Raw genomic sequence first — 27,918 nt, 5'->3', positions numbered from 1 at the left:
GCTGAAGAATGCCTGCGATTTTTAAACGCTTTCCAAGAAAAACTTTTTCCTTTTTTCACTCTACCTTCAACCAAAAAGCTTTTTCCTTATCAGTTAGGAATCTTAATTAGAGATAAACTGATGAGAGAACCAGTTTGGCTGTAGTAAATCTGCTACCGCCACTATACTATAAGCCACTAGGGAAACAGATACGACTTGCTCAAGATTCCGTGTGCTGCTTTGAGAAGAAATGTGGCCATCAGTGCAGCCCCGGGGCTGGCACGGACCTGTGAGCTGCCTGGGAAGGTCTTTCCCTCTCACTCCTCGGTTTCCCCACCTGCAGGCTGAGGATGGTGTGACCTTGCCAGAGGAAGCTAACCGGGTTCAAAGCAACCCAAGCAAGGTGGTTCCCCATGCTGGGGCACCGAGTCACGGCAAGTGATGCTGCAGATGCCAAAAAGTTGCATGGACTCAAAGGGAGAACGGACAACTCATGGGACAGAAAGGCACCCGGGGCCACTGAATACCTAGAAATCATGTCTGGCTTAGAAAGTCTCCGAGCTTTCACACCTGGAAATACTTCAGGTGTGGGAGAGCATCAGAGAGATATTCATGCCGCTCTCCTCTTCCCAGCACTGCCGCAAACCCTCCCGTTTACCTGACTCACCTCCTCCTCTCCGCTCTCAGGTTGTGCTCAGGCTTGTGTCCCAAGAACCAGAGCATCTCGTAAACCGCCAAATTACTGTTTGTTCGTCTTGTTTTTTAGTGGAAAGAATAGAAACACTACCTTTGAGGAGTCATCCCTTTTGCTTCCAGACACTAGTCGGACCTGTTTTTTCCCCCCAAGCTTTAGCAGGTTACGAGCACCAAGGAAGTTTTGCCAAGGAAGTTTTTCAACCTAAGCCTAACATTAAATAAAGCTCAAATTCACAGGACACTCTACATAAACCCAGCAGGGACATAATGTGGCATGAGGCATTTGCAAAATCCACTTCGGAAACCCACAGAGGTGCTTACAAAGATATCTACCCCAATCAAAGTGATTTATATTTTTCACAAATGAGCAATTCGCTTACTAGGAAAGAGACAAATTTAATTTTTAATTTGATCTCCATCAAAACAATATTTTCTTGTTGCTATGACAGCTGAAAGGAAAACCTCTTACCTCGGCGACAGCCAGCTAACAGCACTGCCGCACGTCCCCCAGCAGCAGTAGCTCGGGGAGGGAACGCAGCCATGTGCATCATTTTTGGCTCTCAGTGTCTTTGATTTGATGGAGATTTTTAAAAGGACATACTGAAGCCAAGGACTAGAAAGCCTCTTTGGAGAGGCTGAGGGGAAATAGCTACAAAACACAGGAGCCTCATAACGCCCGTAGGACTGGGGACCCACCAAAGCCCTGGGGATCCTTCCAGGGACCCCCCTGGGTTTCACACCAGGCTCTGGAGACCAGCTGCCCTGCACCATAACCCAAGCTGCACCTCTAATCCAAGATGCACAATGCTGGGAGGGGAAAAAAAAGACATCTGCTGACCATCAGCAGATATGGCAAGAGTCCAACAACAATAACAGAAAGGGCTTAAATCCATAACCGTTTCTTTTCCTTACACTCCTCCTCCATGGCTACCAGCCTCGCAGTACTGAAGAAGTGCCCTGATGAATAAATATCTTCTTTCCCTTAGCAACAGTTAGCAACAGAGTCAAGTTTTTTTTTTCCTTGCTCAAAAGAAACACATCTCAAGCTAACACAGACGATTTAAACGGCAATAAATATAGGACGTGGGTGTAATCAAAAATCGCTGAAACGCAAATCGCGCTTTTTAGCCTGGGTTATTTTAAAGCACAAGCAGAGCTGCCAACGATCTGTAGAAAGAGAGCGGAGAGGGCTAGAGGGGAAAGGAAAAACGCAGCAAGATTTTGGGGGAGGGCAGAAAGATACTGTCCATTCCTCCTGAGCAAAGCCCAGCCCAGGAACAGCGATGATACCCCAACGTTTGCCTTCAGCCTTTAGTACAATTTGAGTTTCTGCAGCAGATTTCTCTGTCTACAAACTGCAAAGGTCGCGTGTAGTCACAAATCTGTTAAATGCATAACCCCGGCGCACAGCAAACGTATTCTTTTCACAGCTCTATTCCTTTAACAGTTCATTTAAGACGTCTGCCTTGCATTTTTCCATTTGGTGTTGGGAAAATGTTTTCTTTCACCTGGCGTAGAGCCCGATTCAACAGAAAAAGAAAGCCCTCCCCGTTTCCATGGGGCCCTGCAGTATAAGACATGAGACTAATTTTACCCTTAACTGGGCACCTTTCAGCTCTGTCACCAGGTATTTCGTCCCCTTCCCTTTTGCCCAGGATCTTTTCCTCCCCTCGCCATTTAGAGGATGAGTTAATCTTTCGCTGGTTCGCGTTGCCCTTTCCCTGATGCTACCAGCAAGGGCAATCCCCTACCACCACCTCTGCTCCTCCAAGTGCCATCACCACCACCCCCCACTCCAGTGCCCTCTCCCCGCAGCCCTTCCCCATCCCACCTCTCCAAGCCTTGGTCCCAAAGAAAGCAAACCTCTGCTGCCACCATCCCAGCAAAGCGCCGTGAGATGCGGGTCTGGCTTGGGTTTTTGGTGACACCTTGCTGCTCTTTCTCCACCAAGAGAAATATTCCCGATCTTCATACGAATCACAACGCCTTAAACAACAGGAATCGCAGCTAGACCACAGAACGCAACCTGCTTTCTACCCAAAACCGAACAAAGCCAAATATCACTAATTGCAAAACAAAACCATGGCGTGGTCCTGCTGATAACGCACTGCTAGAGGGTAGCGGGCGGGCCCGGCGGTTCCATGAGGAAAACCAGCTCTTCGGGATGCCTGGCTCTGGGGATGCGGGGAGGACGGCGCGGAGATGGTGATGGAGCCAGGCAGCTCCAACGTGCCCAGATTTTATTTCTCTAGAGACCCAGAGAGATAACAGCATTTGGTTCCTGCTGCCTGAGTTTTTCAGGATAAAGGATTGTTTCAATTTTATTCATTTATTTTTTTTTAATGGAAGCTGGAGATGGCAGAAGGCAGCTCCACAGCTGAGGAAGGCCAGCTCCCCTGGCTGACACTACGTAATTCCACATCACCTTCTTCACCCTGTTCTATTCCAATAATGGAAACCTATCAGGTGCTTTTCTCTAAATAGCTATCGACTTCAGAGAAGGAGGAGTCCTCTACTTGGTGATGAACCGAGGGCTGATTCCCATCCCATCCACCGTCAGGACAAGACATCGCGCTGTAACACATGTTGCAAGGCCGTGCTGTACGGATTTGTAGCTAAAATGACTCGGTAGAACGATGCTGGCTGTGCCGACTAAGAATTGGGCTCCTTCCTATTTATCTATAATATGTAGATATTTAAATCCCTAAGCCTGAAGTAAAATAATTTAGAACCTCCAGCTATAAAAGATCTGCTCCCAAATCCTCATCGCTTTTCTTAGTCTCCGACACATTATATTCTTTCCGCATTTAATGTGCCCTTAAGGTGGGGATTAGGTAGGCATTTGATTATGTCTTTTATGTTTACAGCAATTCATTTCCAAACCTTTACAAACTTTAATTAAATGCTACATTTTTACCACCGTGTCCTGAATTGAGAGAGCAGCAGAGAAAAATCTGTCCTCAAACAAAATTTACATTTCTAAAGCATCTTTTTCGGTGCAAGCACCTCGGGGCTACTGCATAAAATCATCCTGAGCTGCCTTAAGATGTATCAGTGCAGACATCAAAGCAGCTCTAATACCAAGCCTCACGCAGACCCGCAGACAGCTGAGATCACTACGTTCGCAAGCAAGAAATAAAACAGCTCCTGCCAAAACCAACCATCGATCCCCTCAAAAGGTGACCGTGGGGAAAGCGAGAGCAGCAGCCAAACTCTAGCAGTAAAAACCAACCTTCGCCTTGGAGAAAACCCGCAGGAAGGGGCCCAGTAGCCAAAAGCATGGCGGTCCAAAAGCACTTCATCCAGCCCTACAGCCTATTTTTTTGAGCATCACTATCCACGAGAGGAGACACTGTCATGTTCCCATGAAGCCAAAGGGGAGCTGAGCATTCCCAGCGAGGAGGAGAGCTCAGCACAGCCACCTCCCCAGAGCCGGGAATGACCAAGCCACCTCCAAAGGTAACCCCCTCTCGACTGTAAAGACTTCCAGTGATTGAGAAATGTAACGCCATTTCTTTATGCCTTCTTCTCTGGACCCTTCTCTTAGAGATGGTTGCAGTCGGGGTCACCCCATCCCTGGCTCAGTGAAAGGCCACACACCGGCAGGCACTGTCTCTGCGGTCATTTCGCAGAGGGGACACAGTCCAAAATTTGTCTCTGCTCAGTATTTAGGAGCTGAGAGATTGGATTTGAAGCCAAATTTTAACTGCAGGTTGGAAATCAGGAATTTGCCCCATTTTAAAGCCTGGCTGCAGCAGAAACCGTTCTCAGGAACTGTCAGATCAAAAAGACATGGATCTCGTAAGATTAGCTGAGCTCTGCAGCTTTGCCCTTTGGGGCCAAGATAGAAGAATGGTATCAAATTTTTATCAGCTAAGAAATTCAAGCCTAGCTTGAACAACACCACCACATCTCTGCAGTCCATCGGACTTTTGAATAAAGTCAAACTGCACAAGGAGAATACTAAAAAGATTTAGTTAAAAATCCCACAGGTCGGGTAGCATCAAGGTCGAAGCTGCAGACACTCTTGTGCACAGACATACAAAATGTTGAACTGGTAGCAAGATCCCTTCTTCTGCTTTCCTGCAACTCCCTGCCTGTCCCTTCAATGATAGGAAGGGGTTCAGCGTCCAAGGATGCTGTGCCTCATTTGCTGCCTCCCCATCCTACGGGCTTCAGGGTAGCGCGGGGAGACGAGATCTCTGCAGCTATGGATGGTGCACGAAATCCACCCGAGCTGGCAGGGCATCCGAGCTCCCTGCGCCACAGCCCACTTCACGCCCTTTAAACAGCTTGGGGGGGGTTTAAATCATTGATCAGCCTTGCGCTTGCCCTCTGCGCTGGGCTGAAATTTCACTCGTTGGGTTACCGTGGTTAGAAACGCCGTGTGCGCACGCACAGCCCCGCTGCTGCAAACTCATCCATCGCTCAAATCCAAATGGCTTACTTTTTCCTGGATCACACAAAGGCATTCCCCAGCGAGAACCACAGTCAAGTCAAATTTTGGCCTTGTAGCTGCAGTTGTTGCCATCCAAGAGCATTAAGAAGAGGTAAAGCTGTATGTTACCTTGCCTAAAACACCCCGCAAAGGCCAAACAGTTTTTGTTTGAAGGCTGTCATCACAGGTCTTGCACTGAAGATCACTTTCCAGGTCCCTGAGAAATTCATGGCATGTCTCCCAGTGACTTCCCCAGGGCCAGGATTTCACCCCAAACTTGGAAGAGCTCAGGCCAAAAGGAAAGTTTAGATAGTTACTGCGTGTGCTCGAAGCGAGCAGCTGGAGCAGAAAGCCAGTGTTTAACAGTGCTAGCAGCCCTGCAAAATTTTACAAGACACAACCCTCGTGTTAGAGGATCCATTTCTTTCTTCATAAAATATATTGGGCCTTTCCACAAACTCCTTTTATTGGTCCATTTGGCTACTTGCTCCTTTTATGAACTACTCAAGTTCCCGGATCATCTGGAAAAGCCCAGGAAGACGGCCGAGCTGAACCACAACGACGTGCTAGCCATCGGTAACAACCTTCTCTGCTACCACAGCTTGGGCACCGTGCATGAAAGCACGGAAGAGAAAAGCCAACAGACGAGGCAGCTGGATTTCATCACCTGAAAGGAAGCATGCAGCATCTTTTTAACCTGTTTCTTCTTACTGCCTACAAGGTTTTGGAGTCGCAAAGTTGATAGAAATACCCCAAGCCCAGGTGCCTTTCATCTTAGCCCAAAATCCACTTGGCAGCCAACAAGCGGTTAAGACTGGGAATTTTTTTTTACCAGCCTCCTACATCTCTTCCATGGGGGTCCTTTAATGGATACAGTTAAAGAGCAACCTTGCACGGAGGTCCACATGCTAACATAACAACATATTTTAACTGTGTATTTAAATAGTTTCATTTCTATTGACATTGGCTAAGGTGAGTCCTAAGGCTCGCCGGTCTCTAGCACAAGGCTGGGCTGCCCACGAGCGCAGCCTTTCGAGCTACACGTTGCCAAATCTCCTTTAATGACAACAAGCTCCTGCAAAACATTTCATAACCGTCATTTCCCAAGGAGCCAGGTGCCTGAAGCACTCGGTGTGCTAAATCCAGTGCTTTGCGGCACGGTCAGCACTGAAAAAAGACCAGTGAAGCCTTACAAGAGAGGAAAAGCCAAGCAGCACGAGCAGAAACATGCCTGGCTCCGCACGTCTGCTTCTGCCCAAAAACCTGGAGCCAGTGGGGCAGAACCAGAGTCCTGCAGTCCAGGCTGTGGTGTTGCATCTTGCTTTTGGTCCGAATCCCAGAGCTGCGAGAGTTCATTCCCAGTAGCGTTCTCCCAGTACCTCCCAGCTCACCAGCCCAGGCAGGAGCATCTAACTGGCGGTGGCAGCACCAGGCTGTTCTCACAGCTCCAAAACGTGCAACGCAGGAATCACCATAACTGGACAAAACACCCCTTTCCCAGAGCCCAGCTCCAGCGAGACCTCCAGAAAAGCAATTATCCATCACAGCACATCAATATAACGGCATTTTTATCCTAGTGAGAAGGTGCTTTACAGCACGCAGGCCAGCTTGTACCCTTGAAATTACCCACATATTTCATGTCTTAGCTGTACGAAGCTCTTGTGAAATAACCAGGCAAGGGTGAACGCAGCTTGCAACAATCCCATGGAGAGGCTGTTTTAAGCCCTATAACAAGGAGCACTGCTGCCCTCCCAAATAGCAAGGGCTATTTTAAAAATCCTTACTATTGTAATCTTGGATTACTCCCTACCACCCAAATCCATTTCATCTTAATTAGCGCCCATTATTATAAGGCCCCTCCGACATTTCCATATTTCTCTGATCATTACCGTCCACAGATACTCAGTAGCAAAATCCACCCAGCTGTGTATTTTGCATAAACTGGTTATCTTGAACCACATGCCCTCTCACTCTTGTTACCGGCCCCATATTTTCTACAACGGTGTTGACACTTCCAGCCCCTTGCGGGAGTATTGCTTTGAGAGATTTAGATTAAGCCCAATCCAAGCAGCTCGCTGGGGGAGACAGAGAAAATCTGAATTCCTCTCGAATTAATGACTAAAATCTGAAAATTCAGCATGGCATCTTACGGTTTCACCAGGAAACACATCTCCCAAAGCGCGGCACAAAATCCAGCTGCCCTGAATATTTTAACAGTGCCACAGCGAAGCCAAAAGCTGAGCACAGACTTGGTACTGGGGTTCTTTATTCTCTCTTAAAAGAAACACAAGGTGCATTAAGAGTTCAGTGAGAAACATTTCTTGGTTGTGTCCGTGCAATTAGCTACCGGGGGGGGGGGTAGTCCATTTCTGTCGGAAAAACCTTATTACACAAGGTGAGGCCCCAGTCTCCATGACTGGCTCTGGACAACGAAGCACACATCTCCGTACCTGCAGGATGGGGTCCCTCACTCACAAGCAGGCGCTTCATCTTCCAACTAACAATGCTCCAGCCAGCGTCCAGCCCTGCCGCCGGGGCTGCTCCCTGCTCCATCCACCAAACTCACTATTTCAAGTTTCCTTAAACAGCTGATTAACTTCTAAAGGAGGGGAGAAGAATCATCTCAAGGACTTTCCTAAGAGCCCTGCAACTCCACCAGCTTTGGTGCTGCCGGGAATGAGACCACAGCACTGCAAACTCCAGCGCAAAACCCCCCAGCCCCCCGATGTGCTGCTTCTCTTCCAGAAAGAAGGACTCATAATTCCGCATACCCCAATATTATCCGTCTTTCAAGACCTTTCCTTGACTTGGGGTAGTTCCCAACGTCATAAGATGTCTCCAGACTCTGTGTCTTTGCAAGGAAGATGAAGATTGCAACCCTTCACTAGTCGGGGCCTCTTCGTTTTCTCCTCTCAGCATGCTTCAATCCCCTCCGAAGCTTAGCATAACACCAGGCTAAGCATTAATCAACACAACATGCGCTTCGTCCGACTTCAGCAACCACTGCGAATATTTAAGTTTTATATTATGTGCTGGGATTATTTTTATATATATGCCACCCTGTGCCTTTTTATATACACACTCACACACATATATAAGCAAACACACACACAGAGTATTTCATTTCTGCAAAATATAATTTAAGCACAGGGATTTTTTTCCCCTTCAGGCAGCCCCGAGCAGCAGCCTCCCAGCGCAGCGATGCCGAGTGCCCTCTGCTGTACACAGACCCAAATGCTTCTTTATTTAAAAAGAAGATTTATTATTTTTTTAAAATACTTATAACTTTACTTTGGACAAAATATTTATTAAAATTACGTTTGATCATTTTGAGCGCAACATGCAATACTACTGCCACCAGATTTCTCCTGTCAAGACTGAAAGATTCATGTCTCCTATAGGTTGCATCAGCAGAAAGTAAATAGTCTGGGCTGGAACTGCATGGAGTACAGTGTGAAAATGTTTTATTTATATGTTTGAAAATAGCAAAGGGAAATCAGAACAAACCATATAGCTTTATTATTCAGGCATTTATCAGATAGCCTTCACACTTCAGCAAATTGCACATCTATTAGAGGTACAAGCTGAAACTATCACATGGCAACATGAAATAATTTTTCTTTTGTAAAGCAGCATTGTTCCTGCTACTGGAAGGAAAGACAATATTAAAACATATTCAAATATATGTATTTGAAACCACTACATCTTGTAATAGATTATGCACTTGATATTAAAAATCCAAGCTACACTGCACAAACCCGACTTAAGAATATTAACTTTTATTGTCTTCTCACGTCCCAGCTCTTCTCAAATCTGACATTTAAAGGGGCTGCATTTCCAGCACGTGGCCTTTATGGCACTGAACGCAGATTTAATACGGCATGGGCGCAGCTCCGTGATGAGCGTTCCCATTTGTTTGGCAGGCAAGAAGAGAAAGGGAATCAGCCTTGTCCCTGCCCCACTGCCACTTCTTCAAATGTTGCGTAATCTTAAGCAAAAGCCTGACTTCTGTAGAGTTGTGGGTTTTGCAAAAACAGGGACTAAATCATCTGCAAAGAGCCAGGGCAGGTTACGAACAACAAGCCCAGCAGCATCTCTGCAAAGGGGTCCACCTCCACACAAGGCAGATGGGTCAAAGACCAACCAGGTCTTCCCCCGTGGGGCAAACGCTGCCACGACGAGCGCGCGACGGCTTGGGGAGGACGGAGTAGCGCCACATGCCATGCAAACATGAAAATTCCAGTTATTGGCATCATGATGTATTTTTTTTTCTCCCTCTGCTTCATGCTCCCGCAGAAGGAGACGTCTTTTTTTAACCTGTCTCTGCGCAACACCTCGGCTCCGCAAGCGGGGCCCATCTGCTCTGCAAAGCTACGTGGGCATACCTCCACACTGCCTCAGAGGGTGAGAGGGGGTCGGTGGGGTCAGAGCACCCATGGGTGCAGTCTCCAGTGATGCCCAGGCCCCCAGGTGCTCCCACACAGCTGCCCTGTCCCCATCGGTCAATGAGCTGATTGCCAACTGGCACAGCCACACTGGCACAACTGGTTCCCCATCCCTTCCAGTGACTCACTGCAAAACCTCTCCATTTCCAGCATTTGTATTCGCTTCACAGCTTGGATTTCCTAGAGTAGGCAGTACCCAGGAAAACAAGCCTCCTCTTACACCCTCCTGTAAATGTGTCCACATGAAGCTGATCAAAAATATTCCAGTTTATTTTTTTAAATGAAATCTTTTACCAGCATTTTTTCCCAACAAAATGTTGGTATTTTTTATAACTTTTCATCTTGCTATTCTCAGGGATTCTTGTCCTAGATTCCCCATCTTGGTTGAAGGCCAAGCATCACTAGCTGAGCCAGAGGGAATATAAAAGCATCTTTCTAAGACACTATAGAAAGGAAGAAGAATTGGACCCTGGGAGCCAATTCACTTTCATGCCTTGGGTATTTAAGGATCAAACACGCATTTGTGAGCTGACACAAGGTAAAAAGGTGGCTTTGAGACTTTACGGCATCTAAAGCAGCCTCTGAAAGCATCTTTTTACCAACTAGAGTGCAAGAGAAAACCAGGAGCAGCGATGCATCCCGGAGTGTGGCTGCCGAGCCCCTGGGGACAGCCGGTGGAGGGGACAGCCAGGCTCACCGGCCACTCCTGGTGGCACCACGGGCACAGAGCGCTTGCAACCACTGCTCTGCTTGCAAAGCAAAGGGCTGAAGCCAAGGAAACAGGAACCACCCAAGACACGCTGGGGAGGTTTCCTATGGTTACTGCTGCCATGGAAATATTTTTTTGTTGGCTTGATCTAAATAATATCTGGCTCCTCGGCTGCAGTACGCTTCCTGCAAGGTTGGGTTGGATCCTTAGACCTGCACCCCGCTACCGGGGTGCAACTGCATTGAGCACCGGCCGCCTCCGAGCTGGCCCAGGAGCATCTCAAACCCAAGCTGCTCAGGGCTTTCCTCCCGGCTCTCCCGGGGCCTGTGGCTTGGTTTCAAGGAGAAGAGGAGGAGGAAAGAAAGTGGAAGGGGGGGAAGAAGGGGGGAAAAAAGACATCTTTTACTAATTGCTCACAGCTGCGGCCAAGCAGCTCCCATTCCGGCTGCCAGGAGCTGCAGCCAGCAGGGAGCACACTGGGGCGAGCGCTCCCGCTCTCCCCGACGGGCTCCGGAGCGAGAGAAACCCCTTGCAGGGAGAGGGACTCTCCTCCATCCAACCACAGGCTCTGCGTAGGGATTTCAATAATTATATTTATATACGCCCCTTATCAGCGAGAGCAGCCATTACGTCTTTTATCACCGCGGCGGCAGCATCTGCACGAGGGCAATTGATAGGGGATGAAATATTTGCTGCGATGGCTGAGTACAAAGTGCTTCCCTCCGCGCTAAGAATAATAATTGTAGTACTTAGCTCTCGAAGTGTTAAGCTCTGGCATCAGGACCCTGCGGAGAGCAAAGAGCCACACACAGGGGAAGAAACCGCCTCTCCAGCAGCAGAGAGGAGCACCCTGAATTTTATATATGCCTCTTGGCCCTAGCATCGTTGAACCTGAGAAAGGCTCTGGCCGTCGGCTGCCTCGGGGCTGCACTGATGCATGCCCGGAGCCCACGAGGACACAATAGCCCACAAGAAAAAGGCTCTTTACAGCCAAACTCGTGAGGCTTACCCCGAAATTAGTTTTCCTCGCATCAGACAATTCTGCTAATGTTACAAATTCCTCGGACATTAGATAGTGACCGCAGAGATGCTGTGTGCGCAGGGAGGAGTCCCCAGCCCAGCTTTCCACCACCACGGCTGGGAGATTATTCATCGGAGAAAAAAAGTAAATATCCAAATGAGCATCGCGAATTGCAAAACCATCTGCCAAAGGTCTAAGCTGATACTATCGGCCGTCCTTAAGCTCGGTGATAGACTTACAAGCCAGACAATGAAAACGCAATTGATTATTTGAAGAGTGACTCACTGGTGTAACAAGGATGGATTACTGGGGAGGGGGGAAAGAATGTCTTTGAAAAAAAAATAAAGACTGCAGATTGACTTTTTAAAGGCAAACAGAAAGGGAACAAAACCCTAGAAAAACTCTTGAAAGCACTGAACAGCCCTCTACAGCGGAGAGCAACAAAGAGGAGGGCAGCACTCGGCAGGCATCAGCCGAATAGCTGCACCCTGGCTCCCTCCAGCTGAGGATCTCAGGTACCAGCCTTTATCCACCCAATTCAGCCTTCTTTCCAAATTGGTGGCCGGGAGCTTTTTCTTTCGAGCTGCACCACGCTTGTGACAAAGGCCTGTTGCAAACCCTCTATTAAAGGAGTAGGAGTTTTCCCTCCCCTCCGAACATGTGCCGCACGCCCCGGGTGGGTGACCGTAGCCGCAGGCGGCACTGCCGGGGCTCTGCGCTCTCCGGGGCTCCGGGGGGTCGGTGGGACGCATCCTGTGGGGAGAGTGGACTCTGTGCACTCCTGTGGAGCCAGCAAGGAGGACAAAGAGGGCTGAGGCCGCACCAGGGCAGCAAAACTCAATAAGCAGAGAGGGATGCTGACGGCAGGGATGACAGCCCAGTTTTGCACGCCATAGGACCGATGTGACCCTTCATCTCTCACCTCCTCCCTCTCATCAGCTCAGCAGAGGCTTCAACAACCGATTTAACCCATTACCCTGGGCTCGGGGGGAATGCACAGGGAGCTCAGGACGTTACGCATGCAGCAGCGCTGAGCTGTTAAATCAGTTCACCACGTCCCACTAAATCACACCCTACACGGCACCCAAATCCATAACTGCAGCCTCCAGCACCGACAGCTGTCTGCTTGAAGAAGATCCCCACTGCAAGCCAATTCATCCTGCTTCCCAGTTTTGCAGGTCTGTCTTGGACAATTCCATCCCGAAGGCTCCGTGAGGAAGCTGTGCTTTGCCGGTGTCCGGCAGCACAGCCCCATGGCCGAGGCACTGGGAAAGCACTTGCCGGCGGCCGTTCTGCCTTCGGGATGGCAAACCCCAGTCGCTCACACCAGACAGATAACATTTCACTCTTTGCATACCAAGAAGCAGCTGTAGTCATTTTTCCAAGAACATAGTGCAAAAAAACCCCACCAACTTTTAAAAACATGTTTAGTCTAGGAGTAAAGTATCAGGTAAAGCCAGAATTCAGTGTTTGTCCGCTCTGCCCTCTCCATCATCGGTGTCATTCACAATCACTCCAGAAACAGAATAAACCCCCCAAAACCAGCCCAAAACCCGCAACAGCTTATTAGTGGTTTTTCACCCCATTCATAAAATTAGAACTGCACAAGGCTGCTTCAAAACAGACAGAAAACATACCCACACTGCCCCTTCTCTAGGAGAAATTCTGCTTTTTTGGCTTCTGCTGGCAGCTCAGCTGCAATGGAGCGGGGCAGAGCCCGGCTGCAGAACAACTCCAGTTACAGCAGCTGCAGACTAGCGCTCTGTGTTCAGCTGAAATTTAATCAAGAAGTGTCTCCAACTCCTTTGAGTTCTTGCAACACAATCCTGAGTGGCTTGTAAAGGACTTCAAACAGGCTCCCCGGGCTTGCCCGGAAACAAGTACATACCTCACCTGCTCTTTTGTACATCGCATACAAAAAATTAAAGAATTTATTTTAGGCTTTTCGCCAGGGACAACACTGCCTCCAATATTGTAATGCTCTGTTAAAGTGGATATTGTGTCTCTCAGCCAACACAAACAGGATACCTTATCAGTCTCGACTGTTTTAAGTGCTGTTTCAGCAGCAGGGCATGAAGATGTGGAAGGGACAGGCCAAAAAATGGGTTGGGAGTTCCTTAAATGCAACTGTGTGCTTGACATTTATGAAAAGATAGATTGTCCCAGGGCAGGACGAAGCTGATCCCTACACTACAACCCACCCAAACTCCCATCCCGATGGCCTGGCTGCCCCTCGGCAGAGACGCTGTGGGAACGGTGGCAGCAGCACGAGCCATCACTAGTTACCCTGCTCTTTCCCTGCTGCCACAGGGGTTGAAAACTCCAAGAAAAAGTAGACCCTGATTTGTCAAACACTGACACAAGTGTTTAATCTCGCAGGTGTGAGTACATAGGACAGCTGAAGTCCTATGCCAAGCAAAGTGCACGCTCCAGCATCCTCCTGAGCTGAACTTCAGTGCGCACAGCGGCCACCCATCCCAAACCACCCTGGGCACAGAGGCTGAAGGACACTGACTTTGTCAATGAGTAACCTGGCAGGGAATGACTTCTCCTTTCTGAACTGCTTACAACAAAAAAACCCAAACCAAAACAAAACAAAAAACCAACATTAAAAACAAGCTAACGATACCAACCCTTTTGTGAAAGGCTTTAAAATCAAAACCCACCTTTTCTGGTTTTTTTTTTTTTTTTTTTTTTTTTTTTTTTTTTTTTTTTTGCATCCCTCCACCAGGATGACAGCATCCTCAGGAGGCAGGTGACTCCTGCCCACCCCTGGGGACAGGCACAGGTCCCCTGGGGACAGCAGCCTGCTTGTCCCCTCCGCGGTCCCTCAGGATCTCACCTCCAGAGCACCAGGATGGATCGCACTGGCCGAGTTTTGCCTATTTCAGCAGGTTCCCCATTGAAAAATGAAAAATTTGCTAAAACCCACCGGGCCTGGTACAGTTCACCGCAGCAACGATGCAAGCATAAGCCCATTCAAGATAAGGTATTGCTATTCTCACATCTCCAAAGCCTTTCAAATAAACATGCAAGGAAGTGTGGAATATCTGAATCCTAAAGGAGAGAGAGGCACAAAGCGTGTTATTCATGAAAGGGAAAAGCTAGAAGCGTGTGTGTGGAAGATACATAACCTACGAAAAATGCTGAAAACATATGGAAGCAATAATCTGTACTTTTTTTTTTTTGAAAGTAGAAACAAATGCTTCAGAATTCGGTGCTATTCGTTCACGTGCTGCATTACAAATATTATTGTTTCTGCTCTCTGGATGAGGCACTAGGCATCAAACCAGAGACCCAAACGCGCCCCGGGATGCGTACACGAGCCTGCTGGGATGTCCCTCCTGCGGGCAGGGCCAGCACCAGGCGAATGCAGATTGAGGCTGCAAACACACGGAGAGTTTTTCATTGCTCGCCACACACGAGCAGATAACGTCCAGAGCACTGGGCAATGGACAAACACACAAAGAAAACAAACATCCACTGCCACTAGCAACTCCCTGCCTACAGTCAACAAGGCAGGGATGGGAGTTGCAAAGCGACCTATCCGCCATCACCCAGCAACCTCAAACATCTCTGGGCTTCTGGTCAACCACCTCATTTACCAGGTCACCCTCTCATGACACACATCTCCTCTTTTTCCTTGTCCATAGGTTTTTGTGATCCAGTGGTCAATCACAACCCTTTGGGCTGATCCTGTATCATCTGGGATCTCCAGGTGGTCTCTTCTGAGAAGCTGAAAAGTTTGTCCTTGCAGATACTCCCAGATCCGATGAGGCCAGATGAGATCAGATTTCTGTCGGACTGGCCGCAGTAAATTACAGTGAGATGCTGAGTTATGGAAACAAATAAATGCTCGAAACAATTGTACGCACCAAAACTTCACTTGTTAATATGGAATATTACTGAATATTAAGCCAACAGTCACATAAATTTGCCTTGGAAGGGAAGGGCCAGGCACTACGTGATGTACAAACACACACCGCTGAAATTAAGACCGTGATGCATGACGGCAAAACGTGAAGAGAAGCAGATCTCTTCCCCACCAAAATGTGATTTCAAGGGACAAAGATTACACGGCATATGCAAGAAAAAAGAGACTTCAAGAAAAGATGTAAAACAATCTCACACTGAAACTAAAACCCCAGTAAGCCAGTCTTTGTCTTTATGTCATGTTTATTACTGTTATTTAAATGCTTCTGCAAACCAGAAGAATAACTATGGCAACAAAGACTTCTCCAAAGGTTTTCAGACACTATTTTTAAAATTATCTTATCTGCCACAGCATCTGAATGCCTTCCCTCTGAAATCAGCCGCACGCCACTGCCTCTGCAGGCTTTGCGAACCAGGTGGTACATCTCCCCTCCTCAAACCAGAGCTCAAATACCGTCTTGAGACTTAGGTGTCCTGCATCTAAGGTTTTAGCTGATGTTTTTGGAGGAGAAGGTAGAGAGCAAGGGAACAGCAAGGTCTGTTGAATTGCAAGAGTATCGTTTTTTGCAAGGCTTTCTCAAGGAGCAAACAAACCATGCCTCTGTGTGCTAAACACATGCCAATCTCCCAACACGAAGGATCCGCTATTTTAAATACGGTACTAAGGCTGTAATTTTACTTCGCCCAGAGTAAATCCAAAATTAGTTCTTCACAGTAGGCTTAACAGCAGCAAAAGCCACTCACTCCCTTCCTGGAGCTGCCAACCATTTGTCACCTTTAAGGTTTGCATATTCACACTAATTGCACCAGGACTAGGTTATAAATTCCCTTCCCTGCTCCTGGACCACCTCCCTCGAAGGCTTTTCTCTGCAAGACATTATGCAAAAGACACTCCTAATGGCTATTCATTCACCAAACTCCAGTGACAGCTTTATTTAATGCCAAAGCTTGTTAACAAGCTGAATGGCATACAGTTTAATGTAATGCAGATCTGATTAGAAAACAGCAACTGGGCTCCTAAGGAGTTGGGAGATTTTTATTGAATTTGATTTCACTTTTTCCACACAAAGCCACCTTTCAAGTATCGACCTCTATTAATGAGGATTTGGTTATGTACACTCAATTTCCATCCTCCAGACCGCAGCCCACACAGATGAACTTTTCAGTCCTTACGTACTTTACTGACAAGCTACCATAAAAGAAAGCGATGCGATTAAAGGAGTCATTTTGCTGTTCAAGCCATGAGAAGTTGGGCGTTATACCGGTTATAGTTTGACAGCCGTGTCCTCGCAGACTTCACACCCAAGGATGACGGAATTCAAACTTCAGTCTTTTCAGACCAGCCACTTACTTTCTCCTCTTTGGGGCTAAATGATTTAAAACTGAAAATTGAATTTCTGCCTCACAACAAGAGGCAGGGGTCTGTGGCACGCAGGAAGTCCGAGAGCTTCAAGGAGGTAAGACACAGGCAGTGGGCTCCAGTTTAACCATGTCTGTAACACGAGGTGTTTTCAATTCCTTGCTTCCACCAAAATAGTATTAAATATGCTGACACTTTTACAGGATAATTCACCCACCACCTGGAATTTGAGATTATAATTTCAGAGCAAAATTAAGAAGATTCAAAAACAAACTTTAAAACCAGAGACATTTTTTAATTACTCAGCAATCCCCTTTCATCTTCTTTTTGTACATCACCTACAGTACAGAGACCAGTTTTATTCTGAAAAGAAAACAGTTCTGCAGAATACAATTTATTTTCGAGTGGTTTCCCTGGCTCAGGAAGTATGCATGTGCTTCCAGGAATGACAAATTCAACCAACACTCAAAGCCATCTCCCCATCTGAGAAAAGAGGCTTTTAAGACAACGTACGGGCACAGAAATCTCTGGCATTTAACAAAGCAATTTGCCTGCTTGATGGAGTAGCTGCACAGATCACACCTAAAATCACAGGTAACTAGAAAATACACAGTCCTGCATAATTATGTATATGACAATGCCTGTATCAGCAATGCTTTCAGTGCCTGAAAGCTTATAAATTCTTTTCCTTCTCCCTAAAGCATATCACCAGTTCCCATCTTTCAAGCAAAAGTCCCATTTACATTTATCAGCAAAACTCTGCTATTAAAGGATTATAAAAAGGCTTACAAATCTCTAGCGGTTAATTGATCTGGGTTTGTATCCTTAATCTGCCGATCTCCTTGCAAACCCTTGTTTTCTTCCAATCTCATTCTGCACGTTAAGGTGTTGGTGAGCATCCCCAGCAGGAGCTGGCTACGCTGCCTCGTGCGCAGAGGGCACAGGCTCCTGAGCATGTTTTCGACCTACAAAACTACTATCAATAATTTGCCTGCATACATGTCCCTGACATTAATACACCACTGGCTAGTAAAAAATGAATGCGCTTCCTCTCTATTGTGTTCTGGCAAATAGGTTGCCTTTATTTGTTTTAATTGCCTAATTACTCTTATATCAAGGCAATTAAATGTGAATGCGTGCAGGAGGGCTCTCAGCTTGTCCAGTCCCCGCTGTAAGGTCTAATTTGGCATTGCCTGCCCGCTCAGCGGGATGCAAACCCGGAGCACACAAGCTGCAATGCCTCTGGGGGCTGACCCCCACCCGTACCCAAAGGGCCCCCATTCTTCTCCTGCCCCGGGGGAGGTAACCCCTTTCTTCCTGAGAAAATGCTGCTGGAAAAATCCACGTGGTTTTAGCCAAAATCCTTGCCCGTGTCCAGGGTCCCTCAGAAACGGGCAGCCAGGAGACAGCTACGGGTGGTCCCGGCAGGCTGGAGCCTCCTGCTCACCTCCTCCTGCACGTGGGGTTTTGTCGGATCTGGCGCAAGAGGCACAGCGTGCCGGCGCAGAGGGCACAACCTGAACAGAGCCGCGACACCGCTCATCTGACACTCCCCAAGCAGCTGGGTGCCTCTTCTGCTGGGCCCTTTGGCCTTTGATGGGATGCTATCAAAATTCACTTAATTCTTCAAAAGCCACTGGATAGTTGCACCCTCTGACATAACGAAACACAAACCGCAGCACCTCGTAAGTCCTTGGAGCAGAGGAGAAATAGCTTTGGTGACCATGGCTTTTCTTCTTATCCTACATTTGAAAGTTCACCTTGACACTTTTAACCATTATAAAGCGGCTCTGCAACAACACGAGGAAACTTGGGACAGCTCGGGAAAGCATTTATATGCCCCAAAAAGAAGACAACTCAGGGGTGATCTTATGAATCTACTAACGTACACGTGGCAGATTCAGATCACTGGGAGGGTGTCAGGAGACCGCAGCTCCTGCAGCCCAGGAGGAAGGGACACCTTCACCTTCTGAAGGTCTGAGGTAGGACACGGTGCACTTGGATGTGCCACCAGCACCTGCGGAGGGCCAGGCTGGAGGACCACGGCCAGCCCCATCTGCCGCTGCGCATCCCTCGGGGCAGACCTCAGCCCACAGACCCCACCCCACCACACCTTGGAGCAAACGCCACCGGGAACGATGATTTGCAAGGCTGAAGCTTAAGATACAACTCAACGGGAATAAATCAATCCCCTTCCTCGCTCTGAACCCGTGCTTTAATCTGCTGAGACGCAGCTCTGAGAAGTAGGGCAGAAGCCGGGAGGAGCGCCAAGCACGGCGGATGCTGGAGAAAAGGGTATACCCTATAAAATAAGGTTAAAAGGTCGCCAAGGGCTCCCTGGCCTACTAAGTTTGTGCATCAGCTCCCAGAGCCCACAGCCCAGATTTAATATCGCCAAGTCCCAGATCGCCCATGAGCAGGAACTCATTTCCAAGCAGCACAACACGGGGAGGGGAGAAGGGGCTGATCCAGCACGAGGCCAGGGCTTGTTGTGCCTCGTAGGCACCAGCACTGTCGGTTTTGTAAAGAGACACAACAGAAATAGCCAAAAATACTTGTTCATTCCTACACACATCCCATCCATTTCAATAGCTAAATCTCTGCTTGGCATCACTGAGAGGAGATAAAGCCCACCACGAGGTCACGAGGGAAGGCAGGAGTTTCACGCAGCGGTTTGGTACAAACCACCCAGCACCCCTTCAGCCCCAATCCCCCTCCCCACCCCACCCTAGTCTGTCCCCCCCAGGCGAGGGTGGCTTCAGCCCCCAGCACGACCCCGGGCAGCAGGACAGGCCCCTGACTGCGGCAGGGAGCGGACCGGCTGCGAGGTGGTAATTAGCAAACCAGTTACCCCAGTCCCAGGTCTGGATCCTGCTGTGCCCCGCACCAGCGGCAGGCACGGGCACACCTGTGTGCTGCTCGGCAGGGCTGACAAACCCACTCGTGTCTCCAGAACCACCAGCCAGGGTGGCGACATGTTTAAGACTAACACAAGTGCTCCCCAAAAAGCCACATTTGCACCCCGGATGCGCACAGAGTTGGGAGGGAGCCCCAAAACCCTGCGAAGGGAGAGTCAGAGGGAGATCCATCGGGGTCCCGCTGCCCTCGGGGGGACGGGGCGATGGGATGGGGTGACGGGATGGGGCGACGGAACGGGGCAGGGGTCTCACCGGGCCTTACCTCCACTTGTGCAGGGCGAAGCCGGGACACTGGTCCCCGCAGGTGGTGCAGGGCTGGCCCCGCTCCGGCTCCCCCGCCGTCAGCTGCAACAAACCGCAGAAGTCAGCCCCGGCCCCCCAGCTGCGGGACAGGGGGGACGCACCCAGGGGTGGGGGGCACGCCCGGGGGAAAGGGGGTACTTGTGGGGAAAGGAGAGACCCGCACAGGCTGGGAGAAGGGGCAGGGGAGGGAGCACGGCGGCGATGGGGGGGGACACACGGACACACCCGGAGAAAGGGGCGCTCGGGGGTGGCGGGGGGACGACGACACCCGCACCGGGGGCGCAGCCGGGCGGCGGGACGGAGCCACAGGTTGGAGCGGAGCGGGGCGGGGGTGCGGACTCCGCGGGACGGGACGGGGCAGGGGGTGAAGGGAGACGACACGACCCCCCACCCCCCCCTCCCCCGGCACTCACCGACCGGCCGGAGAGCCGCTTGCGGGAACCGCGGCCGAACATGGCAGCACCGCGCCGCGCTCCGCGGAGCCGAGCGGAGCCCAGCCGGAGTGCGCGGCAGCGGCCGCCCCGGCCCGCCCCCCCCCGGCGGCCGCCCCTCCGCCGCGCCGCGCTCCCGCCCCTTCACCCCGCCCCTCGGCCCGGCAGGCACCGCCCCGGGAGAGCCCGGCCGCCCCCCACCGCCCCCCCAGTCCCGGCTCGCCCCGGGCTGGCGGCTCTGACCGCCCCGCTTCAGCGGAGCGCCTGCTGTCATCACTCCGCTTCAGAGTTAACGACCCTGCCCCGGCCCTTCCTGGCGCTGGCTCTTGTCCCGCCGCACTCGGGAGTAGAGCGCTCGGCCAGCTCTGCCCGGCAGTGCGGTGTGCTCGTAACGCTCCAGAGCACGGGTGTTAATAAAAAACCTGAGCTCCAGAAGAGCAGAGATGGGATTCTGCAGCGCTGAAGGGGCACGCGCTGAGGTTACAGCTCTGAGCATGTTGCAGCCTGTGCTGCACGGGGGGCTTCTACTGGCATAGGGAAAGGCAGGGGGCAAACAGCCTGGGTTCCTGCTGAGCTTCTGTTCCCCTCCTCACGGAGGACACATTTAGTCCACAAACACGAGCAGGGTGCAGGAGAAACATAGTCACGTGAAATATATTTGCAGCCTGAGATGCCGGGCCAGGACACAAAGCACCTGCTACACCCCTGGAGCTACACGTGGGCCAGCGGGGCTGGGAGCCATGGGGCCGGGAGCCGTGGGGCTGGGAGCCGTGGGGCCAGGAGCTGTGGGGCAGCCCACGCATCACCCTGCTCTTGTCATACATACAATGCGCTACAAAGGCATCCCCACAGCCAACAACCAGCCCGTACCCCTGCGGGTTTGCAATCAAACAGCACATCTGGCGCAAGGCAGAGCGAAATGAAACACGGGGAGAAGGGGGAGCAGCAAACACGCTTCGTGGAGCGCAGGGGTCCTTGGAAACTTGTCCCCAGTGGGGATGGAGCAGCTTTGCCATTAGCATTTCACAGCTTCACCCCGCGGTTGTGGTTGTTCACAGATCCTGTCATCTCCTTCCCCTCCTTACCTGCCTCTTTGTTCCTTTGCCTTGCTGCCTCACAGCTGGTTAAAACCATAACGCTTTGATAATTTTTTTTCATTTAATCAGTTCTCATTTTTGTCAATTTTTCATTTGTATCTTCCTCTCTAGGAGCCTGAGATGAGGCTGGGAGCTGTGTCGCTGCCTTTTTGAAGAGTCTCAGGGAAAAAGTTTCAGAGAGATTTTCACTCTTTCCCCTCATAAATGTTGGGCTTTCTTAAAAAAAGAAAACAAGCAGGGAATTTTATCATGGAGAAATTTTTTTTTTTCCATGGTCTTTCTTCCTGTCAGTGGGAAAATATTGACATCCCTCCCTGCTCTGTTTTTCTGTGGTTGCTATTTTTGCTCTTTCAAAACCCTCCAGCTTCCCTCCATTGCTCCCTTCTGCTAAATTTCCTCATCATTTTCCTTCTCGGTTTCTCTCCCAGTTTCCAGCTCATACTGTGGTGCATGAATATGTTAGAAACTCTCGAGGGAGGAGGCGATCTCTTCAAATACACACATGTTTCATCACCTGGTGGGCAACTGGTTGCAGACTGGGATTTGACCTCTGTCGTGGTTTAACCCGAGCCAGCAACTAAGCACCACGCAGCCGCTTCCCCTTCCCCCCTCCCAGTGGGATGGGGAGGAGGATCGGGGACAAAAAAGTAAAACTTGTGGGTTGAGATAAGAGCAGTTTAATAACTAAAGTAAAATAAAAAATAATACTAACCAATAATAATAAAAATATAATGATTGTAATGAAAAGGAATAGAACAAAAAAAAGGAGATAAATAAACCCCAAGAAAAGACAAGTGATGCACAATGCAATTGCTCACCACCCGCTGACCGATGCCCAAGCAGCGATCTGCGCCTCCTGGCCAACTCCTCCCCTGTTTCTATACTGGGCATGACGTTCCATGGTATGGAATACCCCTTTGGCTAGTTCAGGTCAGCTGCCCCGGCTCTGCTCCCTCCCAGCTCCTTGCACACCTGCTTGCTGGCAGAGCATGGGAGACTGAAAAGTCCCTAACTTAGGGTGCGTGCTACTTAGCAACAACTAAAACATCAGTGTGTTATCAACATTATTCTCACACTAAATCGAAAACACAGCACTGTACCAGCTACTAAGAAAAAAATTAACTCTATCCCAGCCAAAACCAGGACAACCTCTTATTAAAACATCCCTACCTGTAAGCTGTATCTAATGTCAGATACAGTAATATCAGGGGTGCCAAGTTACTGTTAACTCTACTGAAGGTCAACAGGATTTCAGGGAACGAGCATTGTGCAAGAGAGGGCCTGAAAATCTCCAGCACTTTGGGTGTCTTGCATAAGATTTAGAATATTTAAAACTCCAATTAAAACTGCTGAAATAAAAGCATTATTGGATACAGGACTTATAACAAGATTCAACGTGCTGTGGGAAATGCTTTAAAGGTGACCTGCAAATCCTTTTTAATTGCTTTGCTGTTGCAAGAGATGCTGTGTGCCCTCAATAACAGGGCTGGTGAGGACATCTGCTATAAGTTTAAAACAGCAAAAGTAAGTCAAAGTTGGAGGGTAAATTCCTTGGAGGTGTGGCTGTGCTGAATCACGGCTCCAGTCTTCTGATGAAGAGGCAGGTCCTAAATAGCTTCTAAAAACAAGGCAGGTTGCTCCCCTCCCTCCATCCCAAGCTGTCCATGGGGCCACCAAACTTGCCTGCCACCCTGTATGGCTTGTATCCTCCAGCCTCATTTCAGTAGATACTGTGGACGCTGGTGGGCAACTCCTCAATACACAGGCAAAAGGCAGGGAAGGCTCTGAGCATCAAGACTTGCACCAGCGTGTTCGAAAGGAGAGGGAAGATGAGGGCTCAGCCTGGGAGTGCAGAAGATGCAGATAAGAGGGTTGCTCACTGCTTCTGCCCTGGTGTGCCTGGAGGGGGATCTGGGGAAATCACGTACACCCAGAGCAATAAAAATATTCGGGTACCAAAGACCCCAACAGAGTCAAGTCCTTAGTGACTCCTAGGCATCTAGATATCTCATAGGGACAGCAGTTTCCCTCTGGCCCAAGACATCCAGGGCAAATGAAGGGCTAGTCAGGAGGACTCGATCCACATTTTAGGGATGCTCAGATGCTGCATCTACATAAGGAAACAGCCAGGCCAGAACATCATCTCTGGGATGTATTTGGGAAAGGGAGGGGAGACATTATCTCACTGGTCTGAACGCTCCTCTTCTCTTTCCTCCCCCAGAAAAGCTGCCAAGAGTAAAGATCTCTCAGGAAATAAACTCCCACTCCCTTGTTCTCACCGTGTTCAAAGGGGATGATGCACGTATCCTGGCATGGCTGGGCAGGCAGGGGACAGCAACACAGCTCCAGCCCTACCTGTGCTACCATGAGAGGTACTTTCAAAAGGGGGTTTTGTATTTTTGTTTTTATAAACATGTAGATCTTCCTCTTGAGAGGAGACAGACTCGGCTTGGAGGTGGGGGGTGTCAGATACTGCTGTCAAATAGGCTCAGAAACAGAGACATGGATAATATATGCCAGACATTTTGTCTGACAAATTATTGTTTCTGCTGTCACTTAAATTGTTCCATACGTCATCTTCCCCTCCCATTTCTGCTTCAACCAAACCTGCCTAGAGATGACACTTCTTCCAGCTCTTCTCATGACTAAACCATTTGAAAACCCAGTTTGCTCCATTTGTGCACTGTGAGATGGACCCCTTTTACTTTTGAAGTTTTGGATGCCTGAGAGGAGGGAAATGACAGGGATGCTCTTCTTTTCCTGCTCCCTGTTGTACTTGATACTACAGAAATAATTATGATTAAAATCAAAGAGCTCAGGGAAAGGTAAAATGCAGCTCTTGCGTTAGCTTTCGGTCACAGGGTGGGTGGTGCAGGGGCTGATGAGGGATCCGTGCAGGAAAGCAGCCCTGGATGCAGGGCAGGCGCTGCAGTGGCCGCAGTGTACCCAGGCTGCGTTAGCCCTCGTGGCTCAGCAGCTCTGGTCACAAGCCCTGCAGAGCATCTTAGTCCAACATGCACATTGTGCTACGCCTCCTGGTCAGATAAATGCACTTCTTCAAGCAAATTCAGCCTCTGGCAGCAGCAGGTGGAAAGAAGAAACCCATGTTGCTGCAGAGCTGTTCTGCTTGCCCGGTCCCAGGGTATGTACCCAACCTCACGCTCTGCCGAGTCTCGCCTTGTAGCATGCCCCACCGCTGCACATGGGGGAGAGGAGATGCTATTAGGGCTCTGCTCACCTGGTGACTTCCATCCCCTTTGGGACACCAGTTTGAGCAAATAGCAGGAGCAATCACTGTGTCCAAGCCCAGTGGGCAGCTCCTACCACCCAGGATGAGGAGCTGCAGGTCCACAGCAGTAGCTTCAACCAGGGGACAGGAAATATGGGGACAACTTGTGCCACCAAAGACCATGGAGTCTGTGCCTCCGGCTCTGGCCCAGCACTTCTGGGTGGGAGTTAGCTGGCATAGACAACACTTCTGTGTACGGAGCCAGGAAAGTTTGCTAGTCTTTCCAGGAAAGTGCCCCCAGCTCATCTCCTGCCCTGCAAACCATGCGTCGTGTTAGGAAATCACCTCCAAAATACCTGCAGAAAGCTCTTAGCATCCCTCCATCAGCTCTGACACCCCTGTGCCTCCGGCGGTCCAGCCCTGACCATCAGCAATGGGGCAGCAGTACCACCAACAGAAAACACTGGAATAAGGCAGAAAGCAGTTCTCATTTTGTCTGCTGGACCCATACATTTCTCCCCTCTGAAATGTCAAGGTGAATTTGGCTGTTACGGACCGAGTCAGTCCCCTCGCGGTTCCTCCTGCCAGCAGCCTGCGCAGGTGAATTACAGCTCAACATGAATCCTGTCGCCATCTAGTACCCTGAAGGTAATAAATGTCTGACTGTTATTAGGCGTTTATTGTCTGAAGCCTTTCAACAACAAAAGGAGGGCTTAAAAAATGCCTCTAGGTGCCACAGCTGCTGAAGGAGTGTGCTAGGGACCAGGCATCTATTTTACTGCATAGTTCTTCCACCAAGCCTCCTCCTTCCTGGGTAAACGTGCCCCCATGAGGGTCTTTTAGGAGGGAAATAATTCAGTGTTTCCGCTCATTCCGGCTTCGAGATTTGCAATTACTGCAGGCAGAAAAGGCTGTGCATAAACCCCAGTTTGAGGTGGGGATATGGAATTTCAATCTGTGCTGTGCATAACAGGAACCCAGGCCGGGATGAATCATGCTATGTTACTTCAGTTTTAAATTTTTTTTGCAATGCGTAGGTTTTTCTAGGGCATATTCCATCAGGCACATACCGGTCAAATTCACTTTGAACATGTATTACACTGTTAGTCTGCGGTACACACACTTCAGATGTCAGAAACAGTAACAAAGTGGGCTTAGCAACTTAACAAAACCATTCCATCATTTCTGCAGATCGCCATACGTTTTCCAAGTGCTCTTTATCACAGCCATTTGACTACTATTTTTTTGTTAGATTTGTCAGTTCTGAGGTATTTTGATTAAAACCACACTGAGTAATTTCACCTTTTTTCCTTCATCAATACAGTAATTTGTAAATATCCCAGGAATTTTTTTTTGTCCTCCCACCCAGGAATGCAAATGGCCATTATGTGCTCCCCAAGGTATCTCCAAATAATCCTTCTCCTTTTAACCTGAGGATTTTATTGTGTTAGTTGCTAGGTAACTGAGTAAGATTTATAGCCATCTATTGTTAATTTTGAAGGCAGTCTTCAATTTCCCCATAAATAGCATTTGGGAGTTGGAGTCCACACCAAGAAAAACTTGCAGGCCAGTCCCACTCTGTGGAGAGGAGCACCTGCTATGAAATGCGGAGCCAAGTGGATACATAAAATTTACCCCCCAAAAAAGGGCCCTGCCCCTCTCAAACCGGGCAGGCTGCACACCGCTGGGGTGCTGGAGGGACCCCGGGCTCCCGGGGCCTCTGGTGCCGGCATGGCAAAGTGTCGGTGCTGGGGCATGGGCTGTGCCAGGCACCGAGCGCATCCTGGCTGCCACTTCGCTCCCCTCCCTCCTGCTCCTTGTCCTCGTTTCGGCTGGGATAGAGTTAATTTTTTTCTTGGTAGCTGGTACAGTGCTGTGGTTTGGATTTAGTGTGAGAATGTTGATAACACACTGATGTTTTAGTTGTTGCTAAGTAGTGCTTATCCTAAGTTAGGGACTTTTCAGTTTCCCATGCTCTGCCAGCAAGCAGGTGTGCAAGGAGCTGGGAGGGAGCAGAGCCGGGGCAGCTGACCCGAACTAGCCAAAGGGGTATTCCATACCATGGAACGTCATGCCCAGTATAGAAACTGGGTGGGGTTGGCCGGGAGGGGTGGATTGTGACTCAGGCATCGGTCAGCGGGTGGTGAGCAACTGCAGTGTGCACCACTGGGGGTTTTTTTCTTTATTTTTTCCCCCTTTCTTCTTTTTTTGTTATATTCCTTTTCATTACTATTATTATATTTCATTATTATTATTGTTAGTATTATCTTTTACTTCAGTTATTAAACCGTTCCTATCTCAACCCACAAGTTTTACCTTCTTTCCCGATTCTCCTCCCCATCGCACTGGGAGCCAGGGGGGAGTGAGGGAGCGGCTGCGTGGTGCTTAGCTGCTAGCTGGGGTTAAACCACGACACTCCTCTTCCAGCCCCCTCCTCGTCCTTGCACGCTGTTACTCACTCCCCAAAATGCCAGCGCTGCAGTTTTTTCCAGAACTGGATTTCTTTGCTGTCAAGCTCAAGACTCCCCAAGCACAGCTCTACCTCGCCTCTCTTTGAGGAGAGGTGGGTGGTAGATGGCCCTGGTTCATGCGGTTCCTTAATGCTTCTCAATTTGAGGCTAAACAAAGCAATCAAGCGGGGCTCTGCCAATTTGCACAAAACCTCCTTGCGCTATAGCAACAAGTAATTTTCTACTATCCCTCCCTCACTCCCTCAAGCTGTCTTGCAAGCCAGCAGAATTATTTGCTTTACGCTGTAAATTCACACTCCTTCCATGCTAATTTTGCTTTTCAGGACCATTCCTGAAGATGAGGAAAAAAAACCTATTCGGGGTAACTCACAGGGAGGCAAGTGTCAGCAGCCAAGGCAAGAGGCGAGCTGTCAGCAGTGAAGCCATCCTGCCCTTCGCTTGCAACGGCACTGGAAGCATCACAAATGTTGTTCAATCCCTCACATTAATCATGCATTTGCCATCCCACAGGTGGAAAGGTCCTTTTATTCATTTTTTTTAAAGCTGCTTTATTGTCTCTTCTCATTGAGGGAAAAGAAAATAGCCTTTTTCTTACCGTTTCGTAAGATTGAAACCTGCTGATAAATAGGGGAGTGAGATACCTGACAAACCCAGACTGCCAGTAGTTGTGGCAGGGCGGTAGCTCAAATCAGGCAGAAGTTAGGTAGCTGCTTTAAGAGAAAATTCAGAAAACTACGTCTGTGGTCCCTGAGATGCCAGAAAAGGTTTCTCTTCTGGCCACCAATGTCAGGTTTTACATTTGTGCTATTTTCACCTGCTGGAGATACCGATTCTTTGGCCAAGGCAAACAGCCCAGGACCTACCTGCTGTCTAAAGCTTCCGATACTC

General features: G+C 49.2%; 1 protein-coding gene across 2 annotated transcripts in view; it reads right to left on the bottom strand.

Moving 5' to 3' along the window:
* PRICKLE2 (prickle planar cell polarity protein 2) overlaps positions 1 to 20,257 on the bottom strand; it is a 106,564-nt gene extending 86,307 nt beyond the window's left edge. Inside the window, exons 1-3 of one of the 2 annotated variants that reach the window (XM_050904912.1) lie at positions 20,216 to 20,257; positions 19,966 to 19,968; positions 19,762 to 19,844 (exon numbers count right to left, since the gene is read on the bottom strand). In XM_050904912.1, coding sequence (XP_050760869.1) covers positions 19,762 to 19,844; positions 19,966 to 19,968; positions 20,216 to 20,257 — 128 coding nt within the window. The remainder of the gene's footprint in view (positions 1 to 19,761; positions 19,845 to 19,965; positions 19,969 to 20,215) is intronic. The other variant, XM_050904911.1, reaches the window with a different exon arrangement.
* Positions 20,258 to 27,918: the final 7,661 nt, after the last annotated feature.

Source organism: Gymnogyps californianus, chromosome 13 (assembly GCF_018139145.2).
Source record: "Gymnogyps californianus isolate 813 chromosome 13, ASM1813914v2, whole genome shotgun sequence".
NCBI classification, from domain to species: Eukaryota; Metazoa; Chordata; class Aves; order Accipitriformes; family Cathartidae; genus Gymnogyps; species Gymnogyps californianus.
The sequence above is the reverse complement of the archived record's forward strand: the minus strand, read 5'-3'. Positions and strand labels throughout refer to the sequence as shown.